This window comes from Stomoxys calcitrans, chromosome 2, assembly GCF_963082655.1.
Source record: "Stomoxys calcitrans chromosome 2, idStoCalc2.1, whole genome shotgun sequence".
Lineage (NCBI taxonomy): Eukaryota > Metazoa > Arthropoda > Insecta > Diptera > Muscidae > Stomoxys > Stomoxys calcitrans.
Genome location: NC_081553.1, coordinates 194633699 through 194654986, shown reverse-complemented (window position 1 = coordinate 194654986; position 21288 = coordinate 194633699). Strand labels below are relative to the sequence as shown.

The window sequence follows — 21288 nt, the reverse complement described above, 5'->3', positions numbered from 1 at the left end:
GTTTTTTTTTTATTTCTGATGTTTGATCTTTTTTCAAAAAAAGCTTAAAATTTACATTTGTTTTTTTTTTGATGTCCTCTGAATGGACATTATTTTACTGGGGTCGTTTTTTCGTAAATATAATATGAGTTTTTACAGCAATTATATTTAATATCATTTAATGTGATCGATTGAAGTCTTTGATTTTGTTGGTAAGACCCTAGTTTTATTGTTAGTTTGTTCTGTTCTGTGTTTTTTTTTTTTTTTTTTTTTTTTGATTTAGTAGCTGTGTTTTTTTTTAGATTTTTCGGGTTTTTCTTTTCTTTTGGTTTGTTAAGAGTTGTGGTTTTGAGAGAAACAAAATTTACACAACATTGATCGAAACAAATACATTTTCAGTATGAAGAAATCCAATCTAAAAATTTCGAAATGATATGAAATTTTCATATGTATGTATATGTGGGTGTTTTAAGCTCTTCTTAATGTTCTCAATGCAAACAATGAAACAGGCCTTGGAACAGTATGATATGACAAATAATGTAAATGAGGTGACAAATGACTAAGGGTTGATCATTCTTCTTTTAACAAGTTATCGTTTGGGAACCTACTTCAGATAGATGACCATTTTTGCTAAAAAAAATCTTTTAATTTTTTTATTTTTCTAAGTTTGAGCACAATTTGGGGACCTTTATCTTGGAGTTGTTCTATGTAGTGAAAGTTGTGAATTAGGTTAGTTTAGGTTCAAAGTAGGCTGCAGATATTAATCCGCCCCATGCAGCTATGGACATACACCTAAGCCAGTAATCGGCTTGTTGTGCGCTCCAAAAACTAAAAAAGAAACCTCGAAGAAGAAAACCTTAAGTTAGGAATTCGGTGCTATTTACAAAATCCCTAATTGTTTTCCATGCCACGCCCCTAAGTGCCGGGATTACGTCCCCACCTAAGTTCCTGTATCTGTTCGATGCAAAAGCCGTCCAATGACATAGGAAATGCTCCAACATCTCAACATCTTCCCCGCATGCCCTACACATGCTATCACTTGCCGCACCGATTTTACATAAGTGAGCTCGTAGTCCTATGTGTCCCGTTTGGACATCAAAAGCTATACTGACCTCCATCTTACTTCCCTTCAGCAATAACCTCGGATCACTCTATTGGATTTTCCCCGCCCTACCGACCGTTTCGCTGTTTCACAGGTTTACGCCCACGCCTTTAAATCGGACTGCGTCGTCCCGAAAGACTTTAGGTTTACCAAGTTTATGGACGGCAGTTCTCTGGCTTTCACCGCCAAGTCGTCTACCCTTTCAATCCCCCTAACTCCGTTATGGCCCGGCACCCAAACGATGCGGATTGTGCCATCCTCAGAGAAGGCGTTAATCTCCTTCTTACACTGCAAAAATGTTTGTGACCTTATCTTACTGGTTGTTATTGCCCTTATGGCCTGTTTACTGTCCGTAAAGATGTTCACACACGACGTTCACGCGTTAATACTACACCACTTCACGCATACCGTGATGGCCCGTATCTCCGCCTGCAGGACCGTAATATGGTCAGGCAGTTTAAAACAGATATCAGACCCTGGGTGCTCAATGTAAACCCCCAGGCCCACTCTGTCCTCAATCGTTGATCCATCCGTATAACATGATCTGCCAGATGGCAATACTAGTGCGGAACCCTATTCCGAGACTGTGCCGTAGGCAGAAGTACTTCCCATTTGACCTCAAGTTTCGTCTCAGGTAACCGATCGGAAACCTCTCCCATTCCTTCCAGATTTCCTATCGTCGCTTCGATTATATGGCGATGGTATGACCTGCTCCTATCCTCTATCCATTCTCCCATCGCACTCGACGTCCTGGCGTTAACACCACAACACCTCCCGCATTCCGTGATCGCCCGGATCTCCGCCTGCTGGACCGTATTATGGTCAGGCAGTCTAAAACAGATGTCAGTCCCTGGGTTCTTAATGTAGACCCCCAGGCCCACTCTATCCTCAAGCTTTTTGGCATCCTTGTAACATGATCTTCCAGATGACAATACTAGGGTTCCATCAGTCCAAGACTGTGTCGATGGCAGCAGTGCTTCGCACTCGACTTCAAGGTTCATATCAGGTATCCGATCGGAAACCTCTTCCCTTCCCTCTGGCATGCATTCGTCGGAGCCAAAAATCCTTTGGCCGATAAAAAGTTTCAACTCCTTTGAATCGCTAGGCCCTGATGATGGATCACCGGTTGAATTACAAGCTGTGCCTGATAGACTGGTTTCCTGGCTTAGAGAGATTTATTCCGCTTGTATCAGAATATCATTTATAATTGTGGGATGGAGGGACACGAAGGTCATTTTCATTCCGAAAGCAGGAAAACCCTACCACATGATGGCGACATATAAAACCTTTTGAATGGCAACAAATTACCAAATTTTATGGAAAGCAATGACATTTTTTAAATTCCTTGGGGCGGGGGTCTAAACCCTTCCGAGGGTGCTTTCTACACTTATAAAGACTGATTTCCAAATTTAGAGTCTTGAGCCCAAAAAAGCGTATTTATTACCTCGATTCGCTAAAATTTGTTATACTTCACGGCAACCCCATTGAGATTGGCCAATATTTCGGTGTAGCTGCTTTGGGTTCATGAATGGTTCTTTTTTCTTCGGATTTTTCGAAAAGTGGCAGATATATCTGAGTTGGTGGGTATCCAGAGATTTACTGCCCAGGCTACACCAAAAGCCCAAGTCCGGATTGAGAAAAGAAAACGGCACAGCAAAAGACTGCGGTTACATGACGGTCATCCCAGGGGAATAGTGATGGTGGTTGTCGACAAGATAGAAGAAGAGAGCTACATATAATCTTTTAAAAACTGTCTAAGGTAGTCTTATTGCAGACTGCCAATTAAAGCTAACCAAACGTAGACATTTTCGTTCTTTGAAATACCACAGAAACCGTAGAACGAAGATGGATTGTAATTATTGTCGTTGAACCATCCTGATCGGTTTAAAAATCAAAATATCTTGCGAATGTTCACATCCGCTAATAAAGACAGATTCTTAAAGATATGAGAGCCTTAAGTGAAACTATCTTTGCTTGCCAGTGCGGGACACGCATCTTCCAAGATGTCTTCACAGCTTCTGCAGAAGCTACCAACAGCCTTCAGTCTGTAAGCATGGTTTTCCTATCAGACAGTGAGATGTCATGACGGACATAATGACTTACACGTTTGTTCTAGACAATGATAAGAAAGCGGCAGGCCTCTTAAAGTTTAGATTGGCCCACATAATCGAGGAACAACCCGCACTTTGTAACCATCTATCATACGTTGGCCTTCGGGCCTGATCCTGAAGAGTTACATCATATGTCGCCAGAGGTATACCCACATATTGAATGTTCCCTATGGTTCATAGTGTAAAGTTACAAGTTTCGTTCGTCTGCTGACATTACATACAGGTAGGACCAGTCCTAGTTTTTCAGAGTACACCTTAAAGCCCACCTTGTTGTCTAGGTGGCATCTTTCGTATATAAGTCTATGAAACTTCTTTTACCAGGGATCTTGTAGTTCCAATCGGTTCTATCAGCAATAGTGATACAGTACTTTTTATCAAATAGCGGCTAATGAATTGTGCAATCCACACTGCTTGAAACATAGGATATGGTATCGAGGATAAAGAGCTCCCTTAGCCTAAGCAGCATTTTCTCTAGCCATAAGTCCAGAGCCATTTTGTGGAGCTTTGAATTCGGTGCATCAGATGGTGTCGTCCTCAGTGTGGCTGTGATACACAAATAATCCGTCCTTTGGATCCAGCTTTGTATCAAACAGCACCGGACTTTTGAAGCACCGTCCACCATACCACAACACCATATAGTGTCCCGGAACGGGTGACAACGAACACCCCACTGGTTGGAACTTTGAGCTCCCATATGAGAGATGTTTTTCGTCATTACGAGAAGCTCAGTTAAGAGCTACCGGAGCGTCCATAGTTTGCGGAAAGTAAATTGGTCCGAGTACGCGGACAATCAGTGATATCGGTTTAGTATCAACCTTTCGATCCGGCTTAGTATAAAACAGTGGGTAGTCTTTTGAAGCTCCGTCCACCATATAATGTCCCGGCACGGGATGAACACCCCACGGGTTGGAACTTTGAACTCCCATTTGAGTGAAGTTTTTCGCCATTACGAGAAGCTTAGTTAAGGGCTACCGGAGTGTCCATAGTTTGCGGAAAGTAAATTGGTCCGAGTACGCGGACAATCAGTGATATCGGCTTAGTATCAACTTTTGGTTACGGGTTAGTATAAAATAGTGGATGGACTTTTGAAGCACCGTCCATAATACCACAACACCATATAGTGTCCCGGCACCGCATGACTATGAGCTCCACATGGTTTCCAACTCTAAGCATCCATTTGAGTGGTGTTTATCGTCATTACGAGAAACTCAGTTAGGGGCTACTCGGAGCATCCATAGGTTGTGGAAAGTGTACGCAGATAATCAGTGGTATCGATTGGAGAGAGAGAGAGAACTCTCAGCATCCATTAGAGTGGTGTTTATCGTCATTACGAGAAGCTCAGTTAGGGGCTACCGGGAGCATCCATAGATTGCGGAAAGTGAAATGCTAGTGTACGCAGAGTGAGAGGATGGACAGCATTGGCTCGTGTTTAAATACTTAGTGCCTTAGTAGGGGCTTACTGATTTTTAAAAGTTTGAGGACATTTTTTTTAGGAGAGGATTATTTTGGGGACATGTTCTCTTCTTGAAATTGAACGGAATTTCTATACTTTGGGGACATTTTTGTCACAGCCGCGATATATTTTGGGGACATATTCAATTGCGAAATTGTTTGGAGCATATTGAATTGCAATAGTTTGGGGATATTTTTACATAAAAACGGACTATTTTGGGGACATGCTGAATTGCTATACTTTGGGGACATTTTCCTAAGAATCGCGAATTACTTTTGGAGCTTTTTTAAATTGAACTGATATGCCATACTTTGGGGGAGGAATTCTTGTTATATCAGCAACATATTTTGGGGACATGTTGCAATACCTTACTTTGGGGACTTTTTTAAGATAGTCCAAAGTTATTTGGGGACATGTTGAATTGCCATATTATGAGAAATTGTTGTTATAGTTGCAATATATTTTCAGGACATGTTGAATTGAGATATATTTTGAGGACATATTAAAACATCATAGTTTGGGGACTTTTTTTAATAAAGGGGATAAATTGGGGTCTTTTATAAATTTGGGGACATGTTTATTTGTCAGGCGCTATGTTTTTGATTTGATGATGATGAAAATGGTCACATGTATGATCTGATAAGAATAACACATACAAACACTTAGAAATTCTAAAAGAAGGAATGCCAAAAGCCATTTTACAAATAGAAATTCAAACAAATTTGGTTCATTGTAGATTGTTTTTTTTGTTCTTTTTTTTTGCTTAAACAGAAACAGAAGAAAAATCACATCACGTCTGTTGATGAAGAACTTTCATACAAAAAGATATACAAAAAATTAATTAAAGAAAAATCATAACAATACGAATACACGAATACAAATATAAAATTGTTTGGTCCTAACAAGGGTATTCTAGTGTGTGTGTGTGTGTGTAACCGGTGTTTTGCTCTAATTAACACACAGAGTTGTATTTCATATCAACATTGTCTCAGCTGTTGAGGTGTCTTTAAGAAAGTGGGAGAAGGAGGCTAAAAGAGGCAATACTATGTGGCCTGAGTCGGAGAGTGAATTTAAAAGAGCAACACAAACTTGGACACTTAGAGACACTTAGTGATTGAGCAGAGAGAGAGAGAGAGAGAGAGAGAGCGCGAGAGAGAAAGTGAGCGGGCAAGAGACAGAGTAAAACAAGTTGGTACTTTTTCACTTGTTTACAAGGGGTTTTAGTTTGGTTTAAAAAAACAAAGAAGAGTCATTTGGAAAGAAATTGTATTTTGTTTCTGTATTGCTTTTGTAGTTTCATGAAGTATTTAAGAGTTTTGCTGTTTTCATTGGATTTCTTTTTTATTTGGGTTTTATTTTTTTTTTTTTGTTTTAGGTTACCTCGGGTGGGGGTGTACTTGCTGAACTACCCATCGATGAGATGCTGGCACCATCACGCTGTGATTGTAAATCAATTTCAGACATTGTATCCGAATCGCTGTGACGCGATGTTGTACTGGGTGGTGACAAATGATCACTGGGTGTCAAAATCACTATGTCCACATCTCGGGATGAATCATAACTGCGCAACTACATAATTTCAAGGAAAAAGAACATAATAAAAAGAAAAAAAAAACACAACAACAACAAAAGTTGTGGGTGGGAGAAAAACGCATGAAATGAGTCAAACAAATTCGGTTGTTGTTTTTTCTTTGCAGGTGGGGATATGGTGAGAATTTCGATAGCGAATTTTAATAAAATCCAAAAAAAAATGGTAATAAAATCGTATTTTAACTTAAATAATGTGGCATGAAGAGAAATGGTTTTTAATGGGAATTTGGTTTTTATTATTTCAAAAATTAAAACGCCATAGAGGACCAATGGCGTAGACCAGTAAAATTTATTTCCCTTCAAAACCAACTCGTTACTCCTTTTTTTTGTAAATAGTAATAAGAAATTTGTGTAGCAAACGAAACAAAAGAATTTTAGGGCAATTATGTTGTTTTTTTTAGGGGGTGCTTTACACTTGCAGAAAAGTCTGAAGGATATGCTTTGCGGGCAACTACAAGTATGCATGTGGCAACATAGCTTCTTTAGGTGTAAAGGCCCCTTTAAGCCAAGCTAACAGAACTCAATTTTGACTTGATCTGCTAACTTGGCTTTGCTTTCAACAAACTCCTGTGGTCTTAAACACTTATATTTGTTTAACAATAACTTTCGCTAAAACATTTACTTGTTTTTTGTTCTCTTTCAAACAAAATCTCAGTGTTTTTTGTTTTCTTTGAAAAACAAACTGATTTTTTCAAATAAAAAAATTATATATTGTATATTTTTTTAAACATACGAGATATGAGGTATCCTGATGTGGTTGTAATTTATACCAATCCGCTTCATCATCCAATGAATGATGTGCCAAATCTATGACCACTTCTCCAATAAAGTCATTAGCACCGTAACGCACATAATCCCATAGGGTGACCTAAATTTTGAAGGAATTCATTTTGGTGAGATAAAAATTAACAATTTTAGTGATGCTTCGCTGTAAGGCCTTTGCCGCTGTTTCGCAGTGTTTCTGTGTTTTGTGTCGTTGTCATAGTGGACATTACCTCTAAATAACGGCCGGCTAAATCGCATCGTCTTAGGCCAGTGTAGATAAATGTTTGACCCCAACGTGGTTCACAGGTACTGGCTAAAGTTTTCGTGCGTCGTTTCGATTTTGTACCACGATCGGGTAAAAGGAACACCTAGAGGAAGAAAGAAATGATGAAAATGATCAAGTCTAAGAATATTGCAATAGGTTGGCTATGAAAACAGGAATTTTCAGACGGTATAAACTTTTGACTAAACGGAAATTCGTTATGGTTGCCTATTACGGCTTGGTTATAGATTTCATAAATTCATCACTAATCTAATTTTGACTGTGAGATTGAATATCACTAGAATTGCTCCACAAACAGTTTGGGGATCCCTGGCGTCATATATACTTGGTAACTAACATATCATATTACTAGGAATCTTCTAAGGAACAGGGAACCCTGTTCTTTAATGGTATCTCCAGCTGGAATCTCTGCAGCTTCTTGTCTATCGGACGCTAACCTATATCCTGGGTGTTATGACTCACTTGTGACTGATGACGACCTGACTTGGTAACTGAGATGCATTGGTTAGCGGACGAGTAGGACACGTAGGCGTTGGCTCAGTGCTTCTAAGGTTTGAGGGATACTGAACGAAAAGAAGGCTGTTGAGGTTTCAATGAGGCTATTCAATCACGGCGTTTTAGAGGCTCAAGCATACGGGGACGGTCTAAGAGGAGGAAAACACATGCGAACAGTGGCTCAGCGGCCCTTGCCCAACGATAGCTGCGGTGGGTATGGTAGAAAAAGCCGGGCACTGGGCTATACCATGGCGGGTATCATGTATCATGACTCACTTGTGACTGATGACGACCTGATTAGGTGACTGAGATGTATCGGTAAGCGGATGAGTAGGACGCGTAGGCGTTGGCTCAGTGCTTATGGGGTTTGAGGGACACTGAACGAAAAGAAGGCTGTTGATGTTTCACAATTATATGGGCACGTGGGTGTAAGAGAATGGAAAACACATGCGAAAAGTGGTTCAGCGGCCTTTGCCCTCCGTAAGGGACATAAGGCAAAATGCTCCTTGTTATGATTTACGGGGACGTGATTTACTCACGACATGAATGAGACTCTAGAGCACCAGGACGTCACGTGCGTACAAACCGTGGCCCAGTGACCCCTGTGTCTGAAGGACACTTGGTAAAACCTTGGAATTTTAGGTTACCAAGTCTTGATTCACTCACGACGTTATTGAAGTGCTAGGTCACCGGGACGAGGGAGTAGCTGGACAGAAAACATGCGGAAGCAGTGGGTTAGCTGTTTCTGGGCCTGAGACACTAGACAAAAACCTGCATGTTATGGTTTCGGAGACGTGATTCACTCACGACGTCACCCGCATACCGGGATTTTTTATTTAAGCGGACGAAACTTAGACGTGAAACACGTAATAGCAGTCATTCAGCGTCTTCTGTGTCTGAGGGCTGACAGGAAATATGTTGGCTCTTCAGGTTGCCTAGACGTGATTCACTCACGGCGCGGTTGAGATCTTGGGTATTGCGACGTAGGTGCAGACAGATGAAACGTATGTACAAACATTGGCTCAGTGGCTCCTGTGTCACTAGGAAAGACGCTGGCTATTAAGATTACCGTGACATCGTTCACTTCTAGCGGGTTTAAAACGCTAGAATACCAGTACGTGTTTTTTTACAGAGTCGTGGGACACTCATGGAGTGATTGAAATGGTAGGGCATAAAGAGGTTGGAGTTAACGGGCGACATTTCTGCGCAAACATTGGATCAGAAGGATAAATCATTCACGGCGTGATTTAGGCACGAAAATTCCGGGAAGTGTGTGTAGGTGAATGGAAAATATGTGCATTTGATAGAGTTTCCAAAAACCTACTGGCTCCTCGAATCTATTGGGTTTTTGGAAGCTATTGAATGGCTGTAATCTATTGGTTACTTGTAACCAATTGGTTCGCTGTAACCTGTTGACTGCCTGTTACCTATGTGTTTCTGCAACCTTTTGGTTCAGTGTAACCAATTGGTTCCCAAGAACCTATTGCTACCCTGTAACCAAAGGGTACCCTGACAGTTGGAAGCTATTATACCCAGTTCTATATTGGCTGCATGTAAAAGATTGGTTCCCTGTAACCTATTTGTTCCCTTTGACCAAAGGGTTCCCTGTAATCTATTGGATCCCTGTAACCTATTGGTTCCCTGTAACCTATTGGTTCCCTGTAACCTATTGGTTCCCTGTAACCTATTGGTTCCCTGTAACCTATTGGTTCCCTGTAACCTATTGGTTCCCTGTAACCTGTTGGTTTCCTGTAACCTATTGGTTCCTGGTAACCTATTGGTTCCCTGTAACCTATTGGTTCCCTGTAACCTATTGGTTCCCTGTGACCTATTGGTTCCCTGTAACCTATTGGTTCCCTGTAGCCTATTGGTCCCTTATATCCTATTAGTTCCCAGTAACCTATTGGTTCCCTGTAAACTATTGGTTCCCTGTAAACTATTGGTGCCCTGTAACCTATTGGTTCCCTATAAACTATTGGTGCCCTGTAACCTATTGGTTCCCTGTAACCAAAGGGTTCCCTGTAATCTATTGGTTCCCTGTAACCTATTGGTTCCCTCTAACCTATTGGTTCCCTGTAACCTATGGGTTCCCTCTAACCTATAGGGGTCCTATTGGTTCCCTGTACTCTATTGGTTCCCTGTAACCTATGGGTTCCCTCTAACCTATTGGTTTCCTATTGGTTCCCTGTAAACTATTGGTGCCCTGTAACCTATTGGTTCCCTATAAACTATTGGTGCCCTGTAACCTATTGGTTCCCTGTAACCAAAGGGTTCCCTGTAATCTATTGGTTCTCTGTAACCTATTGGTTCCCTGTAACCTATTGGGGTCCTATTGGTTCCCAGTAATCTATTGGTTCCCTGTAACCTATGGGTTCCCCCTAACCTATTGGTTTCCTATTGGTTCCCTGTAAACTATTGGTTCCCTGTAATCTATTGTTTCCCTGTAACCTATTGGTTCCCTGTAACCTATTGGTTCCCTGTAACCTATTGGTTCCCTGTAACCTATTGGTTCCCTGTAACCAAAGGGTTCCCTGTAACCTATTGGTTCCCTGTAATCTATTGGTTCCCTGTAACCTATTGGTTTCCTATTGGTTCCCTGTAACCTATTGGTTTCTGTAACCTATTGGTTCTCCGTAACCTATTCGTTCCTGTGACCTGTTGGTTCCCTGTAACCTATTGGTTCCCTGTAACCTATTGGTTCGCCGTAATCTATTCGTTCCTGTGACCTGTTGGTTCCCTGTAACCTATTGGTCCACTATACCCTATTATTTCCTGTAACCTATTGGTGCCCCGTAACCTAATGGTTCCCTGTAACCTATTGGTTCCCTGTAACCTATTGGTTCCCTGTAACCTACTGGTTCCCTGTAACCTATTGGTCTTTTTTTGGAATTTTATATCTACAAAACTGTGTCTCTTCCCTTTCAAAACTTTCTGAGATTTAAACTTCGCCCTTAGTTAAAACCTTCATAGCCAAAACAATTTTAAAACATTTTTTCTACTTACTTTTGCATAAGGATTTCTGGCTACACCAGTCTGACGCAGCGTCAAACCAGTGGCACAAACTATCGTTACAATCAACTGTAATGATGTTTGATCATAGCCCAATTTCATCTGTAGTTCGCCTTCAATGTGTGCGGGTATGGGTCCAACCATAGCTCCTGCCAATGACGTATGCTGCTGATGTTGCAGATGCGGCTGGTGGTGTTGCTGCTGTTGGAGGAGGAGGAGTTGCTGTTGTTGCGATTGGTGTTGTGGTCCCAAACCTGAGCCATATGTATACGGCGAATGCGATGACGGTGGTGGTATTTGATGGCAATGATGGTGATGATGATGGCCCGCCGTCGTAGTTGCTGCTGCTCCTTGGATCGATGATGACGACGATGAGGTCGGTGCTCGATGCGGTGGCTGTTGTGTGTGCGATGTGTGACTACTGCTGCCGCTGCTGCAACTACTGACCGACTGATTGCTACTTGTACTGGCGGCACTCGAGACGTGTTTTGGTCCCAGACGTTGTTGAGTCGTAGCTGCTGCGGCACCCGCTTCGTAGCTGCGTACATTCGCACTTTGTCTTAGGTTAAGACCACCACCGACGCCGCCACTACTGCTAACACTACCACTATTTTGGGCATGAAAATCTGGCGATCCAGGTGATGTTATCAACACACTTGGCTTATCGCGATGGATTTCTATGTCATCGACTAGGGGTGCTGAGCAATGGCCATGATGATGATGATGCAGGCGGCAGGAAATCGATAAATAAATGAAAAAAAAAGAATCGATTAATAATGATATTTGGGTAATTAAATTTTGTTATATACAGTTCTATGTTAAAATGGTGAAGTTGTAAGACGAATCTGTCCGAAAATTTATATTTGTTGTGTGTATTATGGTGGCGAGCCAAGTAGTACTTATGTGAAATCCTTAAAATTTGGTTAAAATTTTTGAAAAATATGTTTAAAAGTTTTTTAATCATAAAAAAAAAGAAAAAAAATCAATGTTTAATCTGTTTTTTAGTTTCCTATAAATTACCGCGAATTCTTCGCTTCCCTCTTAGGTTTGGTTGAAGAAGTCGATTATGAACCGCCCGATGCCACTATGGATATACACCTAAGCTAGCAATCGGCTTGTTGTGCCGTGACGAAATCTGCGAGGAAGTCCTTTCTGCTCACAAAATACCTAATCGATCTCCATTCTATGCCCCTAAGTTGGTTCTAGTTTGGTATTGTATCCGAACCTTAATGCAGGAGTCTGTTAGCCTTGAAAGTCGGTCAATGGTAAGGGACATGTTCCAATGCACAGTGGGAAAAATCGAAAAAAAACTTGTAGAAAATATGCCATGTGAGAACAGCTGGGGATATCTCTTTGAAATTTTTAATTGTTACAGATAATGTGCTAGCGGGATCGTGTGCATAATTTCAAGGCCCAAGGCTATCCGAGCGCTTTTTCGAAAATTTTGTTGTCCAATTTTCAAAATTTTTGAATAGTGCCCTACAAAAGAATCCGCTTCATATTCGACTTTTATTTTTTTTTTTGCAAATTTTGACTCGTATTTTGCACCAAACTATATTTGTAGCCTCCACATCAAAAATAATGAGATATCTCGATTCGTTTGTTTCTTAGAATTTTTCTCTTAAAATCGCACTTCAGCTCTAACCATTCCAAGTGTCAAAGAGTTATCTTTACCCACTCTCACACGGCATATTTTTTACTAGTTTTTTTTGGTTCCATCCCACTGTGGAACTTCTCATTATCTTAATCACATGCCCGACATACGTCAGCGCTTCTCATAACTATTCTGCATAACTGAGTCCATAGTCCTATGTGTCCCGAACGATTTCAAAAGCCATACTGACTTCTTTCACTATCCAGATAACCCCATAGAATTTTCGTCGTCCTCTCACCCATTTTAGCGTTACTCAGACGCCTCCCACCCTTAGCTCGGACTGTATCGCCCTAAAAGGCTTTGCATTCATCAAAGTTATTGGCGGCAGTTTTTCGTCCTTGCAGCCATGTCGTCTGCTTTCTATTACACCACTATGGCCCGACAACCAAACTGGGCAGATAGTGCCATCCTCTGAGAAGGCCTTAATCTCTATCCCACATTACAAGACTGTTCGCGTTCTTACTGCCCTGGTTTTATAGCCGTAATGTCCAGCCTACTGTCCGTAAAGATAGACACACTCAACATCCACGCGTTAAAATAGTGGAACCTATCGCCTCCCACACTCTTAGCTCGGAGTGCGTCCCCCTTAAAGGCTTCGCATTTATAAAATTTATTGTCGGCAGTTTTCTCGTCCTTACAGCCATGTTGTCTGATCTCTCTTACACCGCTTTGGCCCGCCAACCAAACTATCCGAATAGTGTCATCCTCAGAGAAGGCTTTAATCACCATCCCACATTCCAAGACTATACCGCGAACTTACCGCCCTGATTTTATGGCCCTAATGTCCAACTTACTGTCCGTAAAGATAGACACACTCAACAGTGGAACCTAGCGCCTCCCACACACTTAGCTCGGAGTGCGTCCCACTTAAAGGCTTCGCATTCATTACAGTTATTGACGGCAGTTTTCTCGTTCTTACAGTCAAGTCGTCTGCTCTCTCTTACACCGCTATGACCCGGCAACCAAACTGTGCAGATAGTGCCATCCTCAGAGAAGGCTTTAAACTCCATCCTACATTCCAAAAATTTTCGCTAACTTACCGCCCTAATTTTATAGCCCTAATGTCCAACTTACTGTCCGTAAAGATATTCACACTCAACATCCTCTCGTCCCAGTTAAAGTTATTGATGTCCGTAATCAAAGTTATTGATATCCGTACAGCCATTTTTCTGCTCTCTCATGTACTGCTATGGCCCGACACCAAACTATCGGGATAGTGCCATACTCAGAGAGGTCTTTAATCTCCATTCCACATTCCAAGACTGTACCGCGAACTTACCGCCCAGATTTTATGGCCCTAATGTCCAGCCTACTATCCGTATAGATAGTCATACTCAACATCCTCGCTTTATAAAAGTATTACCTATCGCCTCCCACACCCTTAGCTCGGATTGCGTCCCCACTTAAAGGCTTCGCATTCATTAAATAAATTGACGGCAGTTTTCTCGTCCTTACAGCCATGTCATCTGCTCTCTCTTACACCGCTTTGGCCCGCTAATCAAACTTTCCGGATAGTGCCATACTCAGAGAAGGCTTTAATCTCCATTCCACATTTCGAGACTGTACCGCGAACTTACCGCCCTGATTTTATGGCCCTAATGTCCAACTTACTGTCCGTAAAGATAGTCATACTCAACATCCTCGCTTTATGATAGTATAACCTATCGCCTCCCACACCCTCAGCTAAGACTGCGACCCCCTTAAAAGCTTCGCATTTATCAAAGTTATTGACGGCAGTTTTCTTGTCCTTACAGCCATGTCGTCTGCTCCTACACCGCTATGACCCGGCAACCAAACTGTGCAGATAGTGCCATCCGCAGAGAAGGCTTTAAACTCCATCCTACATTCCAAAAATGTTCGCGAACTTACCTCCCTGTTTTTATAGCCCTAATGGCCAACTTACTGTCCGTAAAGATATTCACACTCAACATCCTCCTCGCGTTCCAGTTAAAACCTTGACATTTATCAAAGTTATTGATTACTGTTTTCTGTTCCTTACAGCCATGTCTTCTGCTCTCTCATGCACTGCTATGGTCCGGCACCAAACTATCGGGATATTGCCATACTCAGAGAAGGCTTTAATCTCCATTCCACATTCCAAGACTGTACCGCGAACTTACTGGCCTGTTTTTATGGCCCTAATGTCCAACTTACTGTTCGTAAAGATAGAAATACTCAACATCTTCGCGTTAAGACCTAGTGGGCGTGGTTGTTATGGCCCCACCTATGTCAAGACAACATGCTCCCTGAGCCTGCAGTAGTGTCTTAACAGTGCTGTTCTTCATCGCCATCCAGCCAACTACTGAGGCTTACATTATTATTGATCCAATTACGCTTCTGTAAAACTATTGGACTACCCATCGATAGTGGCTCTATTTCGAGCCTACATTCGGTCTGCATAGTAACCAACATCTGTGGGCCATCTCAATACGCTTCTGGATGTGAAACATTTTGAGCTTCTAGAGGGCGCAATTCTTACCCGATTTGGCTGAAATTTTACACGTTGCATTTTGTTATGACTTCAAACTACCATACCAAATATGGTCTAAATCAGTTCATAACCTGATACTGCTGTCATATAAACCGACCTCTCATTTGATTTCTTGAGCTTCTAGAGGGCGCAATTCTTATCAGTTTTGGCTGAAATTTTACACGTTGCGCTCGATAATGGCTTCCGGCAACTGAGCCATGTTTGGTTTTAATTAGTCCATAACCTTATATAGCTGCTATACAAACCGATCTCCCGATTTCACTTCTTGACCTTCTAGAGGGCCATTAGACTTCATTAGCTTCTAGAGGGCGCTAATGTTATCCAATTTGGTTAATATTTTGCCCGTTGCGTTTTATAATGACTCCCAAGAACTTAGCAAATTATGGTCTAAATTAGCCCATAACCTGATATTGCTGCCCTATAAACCGCTTTCCCGATTAGATTTCTTGAGCTTCTGGAGGGCGAATTTCTTATCCGATTTGGCTGAAATTTTGCACGTGGAGTTTTGCTTTTTTGATTTCCCGATTTGACTTCCTGAGCTTTTAAAGGGCCCAACTATTACTCGATTTACCATGAAAAGTATGGTCCATATCGGTCTATAACTGGAAAAGCTTCAAACGCGGTAGATGGCAATGGCAAACTCCACTCGACTGACTCAATTGCTTGATGAATGCACTTCTGGGCACGATGACATGAGATGTGATAAAAAAAAAAACAAGTAAAAGCGTGCAAAGTTCAGCGGGGCCGAATCTTGGGAACCCACCAAAATTTTTGACAAATCGGAAATTGTGGCTTCTAGGGGCTTAATAAGTCAAATCGGGAGATCGGTTTATATGGGATCAATATCAGGTTATAAAATATATTTAAACCATACTAAGCACAATTGTTGGGAGTCATAACAGAACACCAAGTAAAAAATTTCAGCCAAATCGGATCAAAATTTCGGTTTCCAGGGGCACAAGGTTTATCGGTTTATATGGGATCAATATCAGGTTATACACCGATTTGAGTCATAACAGAATACTATGTGCCAAATATCAGCCAAATCAGATAAAAATTGAGGCTTCTAGGGGCTTAAGCAGTCAAATCGGGAGATCGGTTTATATGGGAGCTATATGTACAAAATTTTAGCCAAAGCGGACAAAAATTGTGACTTCCTTGGGCTCAAGAAGTCAAATCAGGATATCGGTTTATATGGGAGCTATATCAGGTTCCTGACCGATTCAAACTGTACTTGCTACAGTTGTTGAAAGTCATAAGACTTTTACTTGGGCTCAAGAAGTCAAATCAGGAGATCGGTTTATATAGTTGTAAAAATCTAAGAGGATCTAGCTATGTCCGTCCATCTGTCTGTCCGTCCATCTGTTTGTCCGTCCATCTGCCTGTCTGTCCATCCGTCCGTTCGTCCATCCGTACGTTCGTCCATCCGTCCGTCCATCCATCCATCCGTCCGTCCATCCATCCGTCTGTCTATCCGTCTATCTATCCGTCCGTCTGTCCATTTATCCGTCCGTCAATCTATCCATCCGTCCGTCCATTTGTCCATCAGTAAATATATTCTGAATCGTTGTAAAAATCTAAGACGATCTAGCTATGTCGGTCCGTCTGTCCGTCCATCTGTCTGTCTGTCTGTCCATCTGTCCGTCCATCCATCTGTCTGTCTGTCCATCTGTCCGTCCATCCGTACGTCCGTCCATCCATACGTCCGTCCATCCATCCGTCCGTCCACCCGTCCGTTCATCCTTCCGTCCATCCGTCCGCCCGTCTGTCCATTCGTCCGTCCATTCGTCCGTCCATTCGTCCGTCCATTCGTCCGTCCACTCGTCCGTCCATTCGTCCGTCCATTCGTCCGTCCATTCGTCTGTCCATTCGTCCGTCCATTCGTCCGTCCATCTGTCCGTCCATCCGTCCGTCAGTAAATATATTCTTAATCGTTGTAAAAATCTAAGACGATCTAGCTACGTTCGTTCGTCTGTCCGTCCATCCGTCCGTCCGTCCATTCGTACGTTCGTCCATCCGTACGTTCGTCCATCCGTACGTTCGTCCATCCGTCCATCCATCCGTCCGTCCGTCCATCCGTCCGTCCATCCGTCCGTCCATCCGTCCGTCCATCCGTCCGTCCATCCGTCCGTCCATCCGTCCGTCCATCCGTCCGTCCATCCGTCCGTCCATCCGTCCGTCCATCCGTCCGTCCATCCGTCCGTCCATCCGTCCGTCCATCCGTCCGTCCGTCCATCCGTCCGTCCATCCGTCCGTCCATCCGTCCGTACATCCGTCCGTCCATCCGTCCGTCCATCCGTCCGTCCATCCGTCCGTCCATCCGTCCGTCCTTCCGTCCATCCATCCGTCCGTCCATCCGTCCGTCCATTCGTCCGTCCATTTGTCCGTCCATTCGTCCATCCATTCGTCCGTCCATTCGTCCGTCCATTCGTCCGTCCATTCGTCCGTCCATTCGTCCGTCCAATTGTCCGTCCATTCGTCCGTCCATCCGTCCGTCCATCCGTCCGTCCGTCCATCCGTCCGTCCATCCGTCCGTCCATCCGTCCGTCCATCCGTCCGTCCATCCGTCCGTCCATCCGTCCGTCCATCCGTCCGTCCATCCGTCCGTCCATCCGTCCGTCCATCCGTCCGTCCGTCCGTCCGTCCATCCGTCCGTCCATCCGTCTGTCCATCCGTCCGTCCATCCGTCCGTCCATCCGTCCGTCCGTCCATCCGTCCATCCATCCGTCCGTCCATCCGTCCGTCCATCCGTCCGTCCATCCGTCCGTCCATCCGTCCGTCCATACGTCCGTCCATACGTCCGTCCATCCGTCCGTCCGTCCATCCGTCCGTCCATCCATCCGTCCGTCCATCCGTCCGTCCATCCATCCGTCCGTCCATCCGTCCGTCCATCCATCCATCAGTCCGTCCATCCGTCCGTCCGTCCGTCCGTCCATTCGTCCGTCCATTCGTCCGTCCATCCGTCCGTCCATCTATCAGTCCGTCCATCTGTCCGTTCGTCCCATCATCAGTCCATCCGTCCGTCCCTCCATCCGCCCTCTGTCTGTCCCTCTGTCCGTCCCTTCGCCTCTCCCCCCGTCCGTCCATCCGTCCATCCGTCCTGTTATATGTCCGTCCGTCCAGCTGCCTGACCGTCCGTTCCTCCGTCTGTCCATCCGTCTGTCGTTCTGTCTGTCTATCCGTTCGTCTCGTCGTCCGTCTGTCCCGTTGTTTGTCCGCCTGACCGTCTGTCCGTGCATCCGTCTGCATGTTGATATTACGCTACAGTCTTTAAAAAATGTTGAGCTAAAACTTTGCACAGCTTCTTTTTTTTGTCCATATGCAGCAAGTTGAGTTCGAAGATAGGCTATATCGGGCTATATCTGGATATGGCTCCCATATCGACCTATTTGCCGATTTAAGGTCCTAGGCCCTTTAAATCTACATTTATTATCTTATGTCCCTGAAATTTGAGACAGTGGCCCAGATCGGTCCAGATTTGGATATAGCTTTTATATAGACCGATTTCCGGTTTATGGTGTTGGGCCCATTTACTGTACGATATCACAGAAATTTGGTATAGCGAGTTGTGTCGACATCTCTGTTCAATACGGCCTAAATCGGTCTAGATTTGGATATAGCTGCCATACATACCGGTCCCCCGATTTAAAGTTTTAGACTCATAAAATGTGAACTTATTAACCGATTTTGCTGAAATTAAGCGCAATGAGTTGTATTACCCCTGTCGACATCCTAATCTGATTAAGTTCTTGAGACAATTAGTGCGCGTTTATTACTCGATTTCTCTGAAATTTGATACAGTGGACTGCGTTAGACTTCTCGCCATTCGTGTTCAATATGCTTTAGATCGGTCTATATTTGGATATAGTTGTCATCATATATAACAGCCTTTCCCGATTTAAGTTATTAGGCCCATAAAAGACGAACTTTCTAAACCGACGAATGTGCTACAAAGAGTTGTGTATAGCCCTCTTGAATATGGTGGAGATAGGGACTATACTTAGATATAGCTGGTATGGGTTCATAAATTATACATTTTTCACTGTATTATGACGAACGGTTTTTAATCCATTTATATATCCGAGATGGTGGGTATATAAAGTTCGGTCAGGCTGAACTTAATGCCTTTTTACATGTCCTTGTTTTAAAAGACTAGTACCTTATTTTTTTCAAAGCCATTTTAAAGCGTAACGAGGTAACTGTTTGGAAAGTTCGTCTTTTATGGAATTATATTGAATCGATGGTTATATAACAATAGATGATGATTTGCTGTTCAGTTTTGTGTTTTAATTCTAGCATTAGGCAATACAACATTAAATTTAGTAATTTTTGATAAATTATGTTAAAAAAATGTTTCATAGGTGTTTTATGTATGTATGTGTATAAAATTTTAGTAAAATTCTAAAATAGCACCAAATATATAGTCCACCTATGGTATTTCTATATCAACCCCCTCTGACCCCAACCCAGTGTAACATCTTTGTCTGTTTTTTTTTTTTTTTATAGATATGTACGAGTATATGTTTTGGCCTTTAAAGTTATTTCTATTTAAAATTGTTAATAAAAATACCTTTTCGTTGTACATAACGACCACCACTGCTGACCACAGCACTGCCGGCTATGTAGCTGGCAATGGTGCTGCTGGGAACCTTGCGAGCCGCCGCCGCCGCCGCCGCCGCCACTGTCGATGCATTGGACGAGGTCGAATTAAGATTTGTCGTTGATATGGCCATTGTGGAGCCACTATTGCTGTTGCTGGCTGTTGAAGCTGTTGATGTGGACGCTGTTGCAGAGCTGACATTTTGTATGATGGGCCGCGAGACAACCAATTCAACTTGGGCATCCAAGCGCTCTCATCGATAATATCATAGACCTCATCGGCTGTCTTGTTTTGTAAGACATGGCCATTCCATTAACAATTTCATCGCCTTTTTGATGGCAAAAGGTAGAGTAGAACAAACAAAAAAATCAGCTGTTTTCAAAAAGTTTTGGCGTTTGCATTTTCTTTTAGGCATTACCTGGTTTTATGTGGCCCTCTGTATCGGCACCGAGCCCCTTTTGACTTTATCCACTATAGCACCATAACTTATTTGACTGCTGCTAGAACCACCACTGGCTGCAGCAACACCGCCGCCATTATTGCCACTGCACCACCGCCAATTGGGCTATGCTCATATGGTAGAGGTTGGCCACCCAAAACTTTTAAGCCTAAAATATCTTCGCCATCATAGTATTTGCGTAATATCATATGACCATCATGCGGGCATTGTCCGCCGATATTTGCCAATTCACCGGATGCTATTTTGTTTCCCCCATTAGGTTTCAAAATAGTTTTCGATTTGCCGTTGATTTTGTTTTTGTGGGAAATTTCATTTTTTTGTTTGTTTGGTTTGGGATAATCGTTTCATGGATTTTGGGGTCATACACACATCGATCAGTTCAATGGAGAAGGTGAGAGCGCAAGTAGGATATTTTTGTTTTGGGGTTTTTGTGATGGGTTTTGTTTTTTGATTTTTTGTTTTTTTTGGTTTTTTTCATAGTAATACAAAATGAAAAGTAAGAATATCAATATTTGAGTAACTCGTTGTGGGCTTCTGTTTTGTTTTAAGAAAATATTTTTTGGTATTTTTGATTTGGGTTAGTATTGCTTTATCGAAAACAAAATTCCAACTAAAATAATAATGGACATTCTTTTTTTTTACTCATTTTATACAAAAGTTTTTCTTTCATTTCATTCTTACAGCTATACAGAGAGTAGAAGGACAGAGAGGAAAGTATAAACATTTTTCAGAGTTTCTTTTGGTTTTTTTTTTTGTTCAAGAAAATGTCAATACAACATGTTTTTGGTTTTTTGAAATTTTTTTTAAAAATATAACAAAGCTTAGTCTAGATTCATGGTTTCAGGCTTACACCAAATAAAAAAGAGTTTTTTTTTCTTCCATTTTCCATAGAGCTTGGGAAAAATGATAACAAATGCATTTAGTTTTTTTTTTTGTAGAGAACATATAGGTAGGAGAAACTTTTAATTTAACAAAGACACAATTTTTGAAAATAGCTTCATTGGAAAATTATAAAAGCAATTCATTGAGCAAATAAATATATAAGTGTAACAAAAAAAAAAATAATTAATATCTCATGCAGTAGTAGGAGAACACATAGGTAGGAGAAACTTTTATTTAACAAAGACACAATTTTTGAAAATAGCTTCATTGGAAAATTATAAAGCAATTCATTGAGCAAATAAATATATAAGTGTAACAAAAAAAAAAATAATTAATATCTCATGCAGTAGGCTTAAATTGATTTACTCCGTCTAAAACTCTTTTGAGAAACAAAATTTGTTTGCTAATCGTATA

General features: G+C 42.2%; 1 protein-coding gene across 1 annotated transcript in view; it reads right to left on the bottom strand.

Annotated features, from left to right (window-relative positions):
- LOC106089009 (regulating synaptic membrane exocytosis protein 2) overlaps window positions 1–21288 on the bottom strand; it is a 259660-nt gene that overhangs the window by 70987 nt on the left and 167385 nt on the right. The window contains 11 exon segments of the mRNA XM_059361981.1: window positions 6026–6214; window positions 6969–7103; window positions 7231–7368; window positions 10782–11485; window positions 19503–19784; window positions 19787–19846; window positions 19849–19860; window positions 19951–19980; window positions 19983–20044; window positions 20104–20188; window positions 20191–20230. Coding sequence (XP_059217964.1) covers window positions 6026–6214; window positions 6969–7103; window positions 7231–7368; window positions 10782–11485; window positions 19503–19784; window positions 19787–19846; window positions 19849–19860; window positions 19951–19980; window positions 19983–20044; window positions 20104–20188; window positions 20191–20230 — 1737 coding nt within the window.